The sequence below is a fragment of the Lissotriton vulgaris genome, chromosome 7 (assembly GCF_964263255.1).
Source record: "Lissotriton vulgaris chromosome 7, aLisVul1.2, whole genome shotgun sequence".
In the NCBI taxonomy this organism is placed as follows: Eukaryota; Metazoa; Chordata; class Amphibia; order Caudata; family Salamandridae; genus Lissotriton; species Lissotriton vulgaris.
In genome coordinates, this window is record NC_141695.1 from 372,092,016 (window position 1) to 372,105,151 (window position 13,136).

The following is a 13,136-nucleotide window of genomic DNA, read 5'->3' on the forward strand; positions in this document are numbered from 1 at the left end:
TTGAAAGGATGTGCATCTTCTTCTGCGTTGCACATAAATGAGTTAAAAAAACACCATCTCCATTCAAGTCTCCTACCCCAATCTCTATGGAACTTATATTAGAGGACACTAGGGCTCTTTAACCTGACACAGAGGACACAGATAAGAAACTTCAGAAACTAGATGATAAATTGACATTAATTGAGAATAGAGTTACCACTGTGAAATGTAAAGTTGGTGAGTTACAAGATATTACTCAACAGATTACCATCTTCAAACTGAAGAGGTGTACCTCAAAAAACATGCTGAAGAACTTGAAAAAAGTAATTGTTTAAATAATTTTTGCATTTATGGCTTGGAGGTGGGTGCAGAAGGTTCTGATTCTATCACTCTTTCTTTCAAAACCTTTTGCCCAAGGTTCTTGATATGCCAGAATCTACCAAACTAAACATTCAATGAGCGCACCAAATTGGACATCCTACAAGAGGTTCACCAACCCAAAGACCAAGAGGATTTATTCTCTTCATTTTGGACTATACTGGCTTATACTTATAGTCATTCAAGCAGCTAAACATAAAGGTCAGATCGCCTGGTCTGGCAATAATCTCTATTTTTCGCAAGATTAAGCTAAATCAACTGCAAGCCAACGGAAGAGATTTCTTTCTATGCGACCTATTCTATGCTCTATGGATGCCATATTTGATCTTTTCAATCTGTGCTTGTTTATAGTAACATTTAAGAACAAGACACAACTTATGAAGATCCTGACTTGCTACAGAAAGTTTTAGACTCTTGCAGAGAAGATCACATGGATACATCGAGATCTTTATCTTCAAAATGTTCCTCTAAGTTTCTTACTACAATGTCGTACTGCCACTGTTCTATGTGTATTATTGTAGCTTGCCTTCCTTATGCTTTCTCTATGACTATTGTATGACACAACTGCAACTTCATTGTCTTCTTTCTCCCCGCTAAGGTATTCTTCCGTGTTGTGCTGATGTCCTTGCTGACTTCTGGTTGGCCATTTCCCCTTCTCAGATCGACGCGGACCCCAATTATATAGTCTTCACCTTATAGATCCATCACCCCTGAATTTTGTATGTCAATTAGGTATGTCTTGTATGTCTTATTGATGTTTATGTTTTTTCTTCCTTTGTTGTGCTGCCTTTTTTATCTATCTTATTTTAGAATTTCCTCTTTCTGTTTTTCTGCCATTTATCTTTTACATTCAGAAACTTTATTTGCAGAGTCTCTTCCAGTCTTTAAATCACATTGCTCGGTATATTATTTTCCTAACAGACAACCTTTTATCCATTACAAAATTGTACGACAATTTCAGTTCTACTATTGTATGTTTAGAAATTATATTAATTATTATTATTTTGTTGAGAGTTGTTTTTAATAACTATTCTTGTAAATAGCTATTTATGTCTTTAAGAATTCTTTCTTGGAATCTCTGGGGGGCTAGGTTTCCCTAATAAAAGACCAAGAATTTTACCACATTTAGCTTAGTTAAATACAGATGTGGCCTTATTACAAGAAACTCACTTAATCCAATCTGAAGTAAAATAACTTGCAAGAAGTTGGGTGGGTGCAGTTTTTTTCTTCCCCAGGATCTGGTAAAATAAATGGCATTGTTATTCTATGCAAGAAATCTTTGAATATTCAATTGATCTCTCAACAATGTGATGATATGGGGAGATGGATTACTGTAAAAAGGCTTCATAACAACATTCCTGTCTCTGTCTTTAATATTTATGCCCCTACACACTTGGATAAAGAGTTTTGGGCTTTGATCTCACAGAAATTAATGCCTATCTCAGATAACGACCTCATTTTAGGAGGTGATTGTAATCTGATTATGGACCGTTTCCTTGACCTTCATAGTTTACCTTTGATGGGGGGGTGGCCGACAAGATGGAACGTTGCACGTGGCCCTGTAGAGCTCTGTCCTGGCCTCTATTATTCTTTCATAATCCTGCAGCCCTGGGCCCTATCGTACCCTGAATTCAGCCCGAGTTGCATTTTTTGCCCGATTGCCGACATGAAGCCTGTATGAAGGCATCCCTGAGCACCTCGAGATGGTGGATGCTGGTGCTGCTGAGACCTGGGTCCAACAGTGAGTTCCTTTGACCTGCACATATGGTTCCCCAACGCTGGGATGACCACTGTTCTTGACTTGGGGAACTCATCCCATCTCCCCCTCCTTCTTCCCTGCCAACTGCAAGGTGCACATACCTTGTTCATGAGAAGTGCTGTACGTAGCGGGTCTCAGAACCGGGCAAGTCTCATACGTATAGTCCTACAAGCATTTCTTTGTCCCTCCAGGGCAAGCTGCCCCTGGTGAAGCATCATTTGGTGGAAGACACTGGTTGAGTCCGGCTGGGGCACGGTCAGAAGAGACCTGCTGCCCCATATGACTCACAGCGACTGAGCTTCATGACACACCTTATTTGAAGGAGGATTGGTGGCCCTTGGGGATGGATTTTGGCGGTCAGGGTGGATGAAGTTTCCCCCTCCGCATGCCTGGGCTCTTCGGATGGTTAGTGTGTGTGCACCTATTGAATCCAGGACAGTGAGGCACACTTCTTCCCAACAGCCTGAGGGTAGGTACCGTAAGCAGTGTGGGGGTATGATTCCATATACCGTAAAGCTCCTTTGGGAGGCCCTCAGTGGTCCTGGTACCAGTCTCCCAGACCCAGACAGCCAGCCAGGGCTGCTGCCGGCCAGAGACACGTTTCTGCCCCCATGCTGCTGAGCCAAGCTCTGACAGGAGAAGGCAGAACGATAGGTATCCTGTCACAGGGAGGTGTGACCACCTCGCAGACAGGAGTTGGTGTATTGGGTCAGAGTGGGAGCTCTTGTCAGCGCCACATAGTCTGCTTGCAGGGCACTCTTGGTGCCCTCCATGTATAGTCCAGTCCAAACCAGTTCAGGGAGCTGTGCTCCTACTCTAGCCCGAACCTGGACAAAGGACAGGGGAGTATTCTCCCCCTTGTCCAGCCCCTCTTTAGGGAGGGCCTCTTGTATCGTCCAACCCCTTTCCTTAGGGTTCTTAAGGGCTTTCCTGAGGGTGGGTCCCTAGATTCGTTTTTGGACAAGATACAATTTCGGCACTACTTCTTTTTCAACTGTCTGGGCACTCTGGACTTCGCTCTGGATATCAAGGCTGCAACCAGGAAGATTCCTGCTGCTCCTGATCTCTTCGCACTGTTTGTCTGCTGCAACTTCCATGCCTGCGCACCATATAAGAACCTTCCAAGGCCTGTGGGCATTCAAGACACCTGAAGGAATCTCTCTTGAAGTGAAGGAGTCACTTCCCTGCATCTGCAGGCACCGCAACTAAGCTGACTGCTCTGCTGATCCTGAGCTCCCACAGACTCTGAAAGGCTCAGCAACACTGGTGGTGGTTCTTTATATCCCTCGAGGCCTGCCCTGTCCTCTCATCAAGTTTGAGTCCAGTATCCCTTGTCAGAGCCACAGGATCCGAACCCTGTCCACTGTGTTGACTTGCACTTGCAAAGGCTTGTTGGCTTCCTTCCACCAAGATCAAATATTTTTTTTTTCAAATATACTTTTATTTGATTTCATTAAAAAAACAAAAAAAGGGTGAGAAACTACTATGAGTAAAACTTACAAAGATATACATTTTTATTATTTTTGTAAAAGATATAAAAAGGCGGTATTTAAAAAAAATAAATTAACATGTAAGCAAAGCTGTCGGGTGATTTCGGAGCCACATGTTCTAACACTGTATGAGTTGGTTAACGGGTTCTGCATTGGCCAGTTCTCTTGCCGTATTTTTTAGAAGGTTTATGGCTCTGCAGGACAGTGGGATGGATGAGCCCATAACACAGCGAATCACTGCTGCTTTACAATTTCTTATTTGTTCCTTCCTGAAGATCTCCCGAAGGCCCGTTTTGCGCGTTTCTGTTAAAGCAGGGCACATGTATAGTAGGTGCAGTAAGGACTCATCCCAAGCTCCGCACAGGCCGCATTCCTTTGATTGCCATATGTATTTCCATTCCGGGGTTAGGTCCCTTGATAGGTATGACCCAAGCCTTAATAGAGTTAAAAAGTGTTTTTTCTGTTGCGGAAAGTGATCTAGCAAGTAGGTTTGAGGTTGCAACTTCCGGTGTGACTGTATCACGGCCCAGGCGTGTTTGTTTTTTTCTAGGGCAGTTTTGTCTTAAAATAAAGAATGACGTGTTATGGCTTTGTTGACCATTGATTTAAAGCGGGAGTAGGTAGGAGCTGTAAGCCATGCCTCCTCTAACTTCAGTGCTGAGAGCAAGGCCTTCAGAGCTTCGAAGATTGAATTTTTGACGCTGGCTTGCTTTTAGATTTCTACCCAACAAAAGTGTGAGAGTGTGTTTTCCTCTGCGTCCCGCATCCTCCGATAGTACTTGACTAGTGTACCTTGTCTGTCAGGGATCTGGTTTCTTAGACCATACTCAAGTCGGATTTAGGCTTGCGGAATATGGCGGGGTATTGCAAACAGTATTTTTTTTAAATAATTGATTGTTCCAGGTTCAAGCCTGTAGCGTCCTTGCCATTCAGGATTTCTGTGCCATATGAGATGGAGGGCAGGAATTTTGCTGCTATAACCTTTAGTAGGTGGCCAATGGAGCTGCCTGCAAGCTTGCTTTTCATGATTTTGAAGGTAAACTGCAGCTGTTTGCATTTCGTTCGACCTTGGGACAGATGAATCTTGAAGGTAAGTTTGCGATCAATTTGGAAGCCTAGGTATTCATATGAATCCACCTCGGTCAAAGGTCGCTTGTCCAAAGTCCAAGTGAATTTATGATCTGCTTTATGGTGTTTGTTAAAGCACATCACCTTCGATTTTTGGTGATTGATGGTTAGTTGGACCGAGGGGGTATAAGCTCCAAGTTCAGTGATTCGTCGTTGCAAACCATTTGGCGTTTGCGCCAGTAAGACGATGTCATCTGCATATTGAAGGCTGGGTATGGGGGTGTGCAAAATTTCGGAGGGTCACATTGGATTGACCGAAAGTGCTCATCCAGATCAGCGGTGTAAATGTTGAAGAGGCACGGTGCCAGCACACACCCTTGTTTTAGCCCGTTGAATGTGTGGATCTTCTCAGTCATGCACAGCCCATCTCCTTTTCTGATTTGGACCCACGTCTGGGACTAAAGATTGATTATGGCCTCCAGCAACTTAGCTGGGAACCCTCCAGTTCTGCACTTTTGCCCATAGCGTAGCTCTTGAAACCTTGTCAAAGGTGTTTTGAAACATGCGTAGAGTGGCCTTGATTTGCGGAGGGCTTGATTGGCCAAGAGGGTTACAGCGGAAATGTTTGTCATTGTGCCCATCCCGGCTCTAAATCCGGTTTGCGTAGGAGGAATAAGGTTTGTTTGCGCCGCCCAGTCCTCTATATCTACCAGCAGGTTTGATGCAAAGATTTTAGCCTCCACATCGACTACGCAATCAATCTGTAATTTGAAGGATCGGAACGAGAACCCGATTTGTATATTGGGCTTAGAATGCTTCCCCTCCAAAGAGTCAGGGATAGTGTTAGAGGTTAGAAAATCCGAAAAAAGAGGAGACAAGTGATCTACCCTGAATGGTGGGTTGTGCCAAAACAAGGCGTTAAGGAGGCCATTAGGCCCAGGGGCACCCTCGGATCTTAATTTCTTTATTGTTTTTAAGACTTGTTCTTTGAGGATCTGCGGAAGAAAGTCTGAATCAGAGGGGGAGTCTTTTTTTACTAGGTCTCTAGCAGTAGTCCGTTACTTGGTTGGAAGCCGCAATCAATGATGCCTGGGGGGAACATTTCATTATATAGTGATTCAATGTGGGCTCTCCATGTTTCCTCCATAATGTCCGAGTTATGGTGTCGGTTCCTGCCATTTGTTAACTGGTTGGGGATTCCCAGAAGAGCTTGGAGTCTCTTTGTTTGCAAGAGTAATGAAGTTTCGCCCAGAGGTGTTCCTGGAATACTTTCTTGGCCACCATGATCTCTCTTTTAAGGTCTTTTCTGGCTTTGGAAATTAGGAGCAATTGGTCTTGGGTGGAAGATGAGCCCTGTGTTCTTAGTTTTCGTAGATATTTATTCATGTGTTCCACCAAGATCTTCGGGCTCCAAGTAGCCCCAACCTCAAGCATCTCCAGTTACCAAGATCTTCATCCTCACTGCCTCTTCTTGTATCGTGGGCTTGCATCTTTAGTGAGCTGCTCAGGGTCCTCTTGCAACTCCAGTGCCTCCAGCCTGTGGGTTCTCTTGAGTGTCATCTTCATATTCTTTGGGCTCCCCTAAGTGCTATGGGATTACCCTGACTCCACTGCTTGGGGTGAGTCTCCTGGACCTTACTTGTTCCGACATTACACCATCCTAAGCTTCCACCCTGGTTGATGTTTCGAAGGCTTGTTGGTACTCCCGCCGGACACCGCATCCTCAATTTCTGACATCCGACGTAGGAAAGGCAGGATCCAACTCCTGGTCATCTTTAGCATCGCCTGGACCACAAAGCTGCAGTTTAAAGGTCACCGTCAGCTTCCCTTCAACACCTGACATCGGTAGGCATGCGTCTTCCATGCCTCCTGGTCACACTTGAGTGGCATAGAGTTGTGCCCTCTGCTTCCAGGCTCTTCACATCTTGAATCCACCTTTAGGTTCCACCAGACACTTTCACCTTCTCCAGCAGCGGCATCTTTCTGAGGTCCTCCATTGGGTTTGAGAGCGGTTTCCGATGTTACTTCACACCTATGCACCCAGCTTCTCTGGGGCAGGTACCATGGTTCCTAAGGTATGCACGGGTGGGGTGGCTCTCCAACCTTCTGTCTTCCACAGGGTTTCTTCAGAGTCCGCTGGGAAGGGTCCTTCTTCTTTAAAATTGCAACTGCGACTTACCAATTGACTTGCATTGAGCTCATGGTTGTGTTCCCACTCTGCACTCCCACTCTGCACACGGTTCCTGGTTACTTACCTTGGGTGGTTCCTTGCATCCCTGGCACTTCTACGTCTTCTGGGTGCAGTCTTCACTCAAATCGTGGATCGCATTCCACTTATTTGCTATATGGTTTGGTCTCTTCCTGGGGAGCACTGTGTATTAAGAGCTACTTACCTGTTACTATTGAAAAGTATTGTGTACATTTATTGCACCTCCGGCTAGGAGATACCTGTATGTGTTAGAGAGTGATATATAATAAATACATATGTTTATAAATACACTGTGTGGTTCTTTTTCACTTAATCTATACTTATAAGATTATGTTCTGTTAAAACAAGCTGCTTTACACTTCTTCTGGACTAAGCCTGAAGGCTGCTCTGCACAGCTATCACTTAGAGAGCTTTCTAAGGTTGTCTGAGACCACTAAAATAAGCATAAGGCTTGTCTGGATTGGTGCAAGGTGCCCACTTACATAAGTGTACACCATATACCAAGGCAGCTTCTCATATCTATGGCACTGGATATGTCCCGAGTGATGCTTTGCTGCCTGGAATGTCAATGGCCTGGGAAACAGAGTTAATAGGGGATTAGTGACCCAATATATATGTAGGCCTAGGCCCGACCACCACCTTGGTACATGCAGGCTTTATTTTTGGATCCAGGAGAGTAGCAGTTTTGATACATAAGACCCCTCCATTTCAGATTGCTTAAACATGGGTTGAGCCCACTTTCCAGATACACTAAGGCTCCCTGACCTCTAGCAGCACAGTCATTCATATCTATGGGTTATTCCTAATTGTTCAGGGTGCACTGGGTTTTTTTCTCAACTGTATTATGTCTTTGCACCAGTGGGAGAGTTGGGGGTGGTAACCAGGATGGAATATCTGGTACGAGGTTTATCACCCCATCCACCTCCTTGGGTAATTATAGGGCTGATCAGGCGATTGGGGTCTGCGGGTTGGAAATGAAATGCCTGGGACTTGAGGGACACTGACCTAGTGTGTTAAAATAGGAATCGACACAGAATTGTACTAGTCCGAAAACGTAGACTCAGTTCAGTCCTCCCTGATGCTCCGGGAGGCATATAAAGCAGTTCTTTGGGACCACGCATAGAACATCCTTTTGCACACGAGAAGGCGAGAGGTGGAACAGATTGAGGAGCTGTAGGATCAACTGCGTACCCTAGAAGTGACATATCAGAGTTACCCTACTTTGCATATTCTCCTCCACCTTCCAGTGATACAAACAGAGTATAGGGACTTAGCTCATGGGGAGACACAGCGAAGCTAACTGGCCACCTGAAACCATCTATATGATACTGGTGATAAGGCGGGTAAGCTATTGGTGTGGCTCAGTAGGAGAGAGGTTGAGGCTCACTCGGTGGAAGCCCTCACAGCCTCCACGGAGGAGGTCTGTACTATTCACACTCAAATAGTGGAGGAGTTTGCACAATATTATGTGGAGTTCTTAGCATCATGTGCGCTGTGACGGGTTGTTCAGATCCGGGACTTCCTTGATGCAATAGCTACCCCAATACTTTATGGAGAGTACTGCGTGGACCTTGAGGGGGCATGGCCTTCTCTGAGGTTCAGGCGGCCATTATGAAGCTCCAACTCAGAAACACCCCTGGGCCCAATGGCCTCCCGGCTGAATTCTTCAAACATTACGCTGGTGTATTGGGACCACATCTTCTGAACATGTTTCATGAGGCAAGAGATAAAGGGGCTCTGCCTCCAGACTTCCAATGCACAACTATAAGAGCAATTTATAAGGAGGGCAAGTCCAGGACCAGCTGTGACTTGTATCGCCCAATTTCACTCCTGGATGTGGAGGCTAGGGTGTTGGCCACAATACTGGCGGCTAGATTGATCAAAGTCATAGCCGTACTGCTCCATGGGCATCAGTCTGGCTTTGTGCCGGGTAGATCCACCCAACTAAACTTGTGACAATTTCATAATTGACTGACCGGGATTTGTGGTAGGTTGCCTCCCAATGTCTTTCTCTCTCTAGATGTGGAGAAAGCATGTGATGATATCCACTGGCCTTACTTGCAGCCAAAGCTGGAGAAATCTGTAAATGAGATTGTCTCAAAGACAGATCCAATTGAGCAGGGTACCCTGTAATGAATTGGCCCATGTCCTCAGGATGTTTCTGATGTATGCTTCTCCATCTGCACCTACAAGCAGACACACAGTGACCTTTCGCCCTTCATGAGATTGGCTGCCAATAACTGCTGAGCCGCCTCCTGTGTTGTCATCCCTTTTAGAGTTCCTAGATGGAATCATGAATGGGTGATGCACAGTACTGGAAGTAAGTTTTTTTCACCAGGAACCTATAAATTGGGGGGTCAAGGGATGGCAGTAGAAAGGGGGTGGAGTCAAGAGGGGCAGAGTCATGAAAAGCAGCCTCTGACAGTCAACTCATATATTTTTATTTTTTTAAACTCTGCTGCAAACAAATTGGCAGAAAGGACAAACGTAACAGTACATCTGTTCTGGCATACTTAATTGCTCACAAAGAGGTTGCATTTTAAAATGTTTTACGGGATTAAGGCACCTGCTGCAGAGATCGTTATGTGCCCTGCACTTTTCAAGGGATAATAATAATAATTAACCTTATTGTTTTTTTTTCCATCTGTCGTTATTCTAAGATTGGTAAAAGGGTTTCTTTCTGTAGTATTCAGGTCATATTAGTACAGAAAACCCAAACCACTGCCATACGCTTTAAAAACAGACTTTATGTTGCTCCCAAAGATTACCCGTAAAGACCGCACCAACCAAACAGGAGGCGGCATCGCCATCATCCATAAGAACACCATCAAAATCACGACCAGCTCCGATGATAATTTTACAACCGCCGAACATCTGCACTTTCAGATCCACACCGACCATAGGACCACACTTAGAGGCACCCTCATCTACAGGCCTCCAGGCACCCGCACTCAATTCAGAGATGACATCACAGACTTCGTCAGCCCACATGCCATCGCCTCCGAGAACTACATTCTTTTAGGAGACTTCAACTACCACCTTTAAAAACAAACACGACAGCAACACCACCACCCTTTTGGGCAACCTGGCCAATCTCAGACTCAAACAACTTGTTGACACCCCCACCCATATAGCCGGACACACGCTCGACCCTATCTTCACCTCCAGCAAGCACATCTCCTTTGATCGCACCACATCCCTCCACTGGACGGACCACAGCTGTGTTCACTTCAGCTACCTCCCTGACCCACAACCGCCCACATCCTATTCCTCGGAGAAACTGGAACAAAATCACTTCCGAGCAACTCCTCACATCACTCAACCAAAACCCTCCCACCCTCTCATTGGACCCAAACCAAGCGGCCACCAATCTCAAGCAATGGATCACCCACAGTGCTGACGAATTAGCACCCCTGGAAAAGCGCCAGACCAAATCAACCAGCAAAAAGGCTCCCTGGTTCAATGACGACCTTAAAAAATCCAAGAAGCTATGCCGCACCCTGGAGAAAACATGGAGAAAAAACCCGACCACAGACAACATGTCCACCCTCAAGGCAGCCACCCGCAAACACCACCAACTGATTCGATCCGCCAAGAAATCACCATTCAAGGATCGTCTCGACAACAACACTCACAACAGCAAGGAACTTTTCAACATCGTCAAAGAATTCACCAACCCCACCGCAGCATCCAACGACATCACTCCCTCCCAAGACCTCTGCGATGCGTTATCCTCCTTCTTCTACAACAAAATTGCCGACATCCACAACAGCTTCGAGAACACTCCCAGCGTTCAACCCTCCCCACCCCCCTCAGATCCTACTCCGCCAACTAACAACCTTAGCGCCTGGAACCCAATCAGCACTGAAGACACCATCCGCCTAATGAACTCAATCCACTCTGGCTCGCCAACCGACCCCTGCCCCCACCACATCTTCAACAAAGCGGACTCCATCATCGCACCCCATCTCCGTGATGTCATCAACTGCTCGTTCAACTCTGCCACCTTTCCAGAAAGCTGGAAACACGACGAACTCAGCGCCCTTTTGAAGAAACCCACAGCAGACCCCTCTGAACTTAAAAACCACCGACCCATATCCCTCCTCCCATTCCCGGCCAAAGTCATTGAGAAAGCCGTCAACAGCCAGCTCGCCGCCTTCCTTGAATCCAACAACTCCCTTGATCCATCTCAATCTGGGTTTCGAGCCAAACACAGCACCGAAACTGCCCTCATTGCAGCTACTGACGACATCCGAACTCTACTGGACAAAGGTGAAACTGTTGCCCTCATTCTACTCGACCTCTCCGCCGCTTTCGACACAGTCTGCCACAGCACCCTTATACAAACCCTCAGCAACATCGGAATACAAGGAAAAGCCTTGGACTGGATCACCTCATTCCTCGCTGGGAGAACTCAAAGAGTCCGACTTCCCCCATTCAACTCTGAGGCCACTGAAGTCATCTGTGGCGTACCACAAGGATCCTCACTCAGCCCCACCCTCTTCAACGTTTACATGAGTCCACTTGCCTCCATCGCGCGTCAACACAACCTTAACACCATCTCTTACGCCGACGACACCCAGTTAATCCTTTCCTTCACCAAAGACCCCAACACCGCCAAAACCAATCTTCACGAAGGCATGAAAGAAGTTGCCGAATGGATGAAACATAGCCGCCTAAAACTCAACTCAGACAAAACGGAGGTGCTCATCCTAGGACCTTCCCCCGCTGCTTGGGACGACTCTTGGTGGCCTTCCGCTCTGGGCACAGCACCCAGACCCACAGACCATGCACGTAACCTTGGCTTCATCCTAGACTCCTCTCTCTCGATGTCCAGACAAGCCAACGCAGTCTCATCCTCTTGCTTCAACGTACTTCGCATTCTCAAAAAGATCTTCCGTTGGATCCCCCTTGAGACAAGAAAGACTGTCACCCACGCTCTGGTCACGAGTCGACTGGATTATGGTAACACACTATATGCCGGAATCACAGCAAAATTACAGAAAAAACTCCAACACATCCAAAACGCTTCAGCGAGACTCATATTAGACATCCCTCGCCAAGATCACATCACCGGACACCTTAAAGACCTCCACTGGCTTCCCGTCAACAAAAGAATTACATTCCGCCTTCTCACCCATGCACACAAGGCCCTCTACAATCTAGGACCCGAATGCCTCAACACTCGCCTGTCCTTCTACAAACCCACCCGCCAACTAAGATCGTCCAATCAAGCCCTTGCCGCTGTCCCGCGCATCCGAAAATCCACCATGGGTGGCAGATCCTTCTCCTTCCTTGCCGCCAAGACCTGGAACTCACTCCCCACTCACCTCCGCCTTACTCAAAACCACATCTCCTTCAGAAAAGATCTTAAAACCTGGCTATTCGACAAATAATGAACCCTTTCCCCAAGCGCCTTGAGACCCTCTGGGTGAGCAGTGCGCTATACAAATATCCGAACTTGAACTATATAATGTTTACCACTGAGGACTATGATATATATATTTTTTGGCATCTCTATAATGTGTGCCTGTGATGTGAAGCACGCTGAGACATAACATTGTAATGAGTAGCACTATATAAGAATTAAATACAACAAGCATTTACAATGCAATGGTTTCGCCTTTGGAAAAGTTAGAGCTATTGGCATTGTAAATGACAAAATTTGTATTTATCTGTTGGTTTTGAAAACAGATAAATAAATGGCATTGTCATTTACATTGCCATTAGCTTAATCTCAGCAGTCACTCTGCACTCCCTAGCATTCTGCAGTCACTCTGCACTCCCTAGCACTCCCTAGCAGTCACTCTGCAGTCACTCTGCACTCCCTAGCATTCTGTAGTCACTCTGCACTCCCTAGCACTCCCTAGCACTCACTAGCAGTCACTCTACAGTCACTCTGCACTCCCTAGCACTCCCTAGTCACTATGCAGCCCCTAGCACTCCCTAGTCTCTCTGCAGTCCCTAGCACTCCCTAGTCACTCCCTAGCACTCCCTAGTCACTATGCAGTCCCTAGCACTCCCTAGTCACTCTGCACTCTCTAGCACTCCCTAGCACTCCCTAGTCACTCTGCACTCCCTAGTCATTCTGCACTTCCTAGTCACTCTGCACTCCCTAGTCACTCTGCACTCCCTAGTCACTCTGCACTCCCTTCTCTGCACTCCCTACTCTGCACTCCCTACTCTGCACTCCCTACTCTGCACTCTCTACTCTGCACTCTGCACTCTGCACTCTGCACTCACTAGTCTGCAC

The 13,136-nt window shown here is 46.4% G+C and overlaps 1 protein-coding gene across 1 annotated transcript in view; it reads left to right on the forward strand.

Moving 5' to 3' along the window:
• The first annotated feature begins 1,070 nt into the window (after positions 1 to 1,070).
• Positions 1,071 to 13,136, forward strand: part of HSPBP1 (HSPA (Hsp70) binding protein 1) — a 409,565-nt gene continuing 397,499 nt past the window's right edge. The window contains exon 1 of the mRNA XM_086930301.1: positions 1,071 to 1,089. Within this exon, the coding sequence (XP_086786427.1) occupies positions 1,079 to 1,089 (11 nt within the window). The 5' untranslated portion in view covers positions 1,071 to 1,078. The remainder of the gene's footprint in view (positions 1,090 to 13,136) is intronic.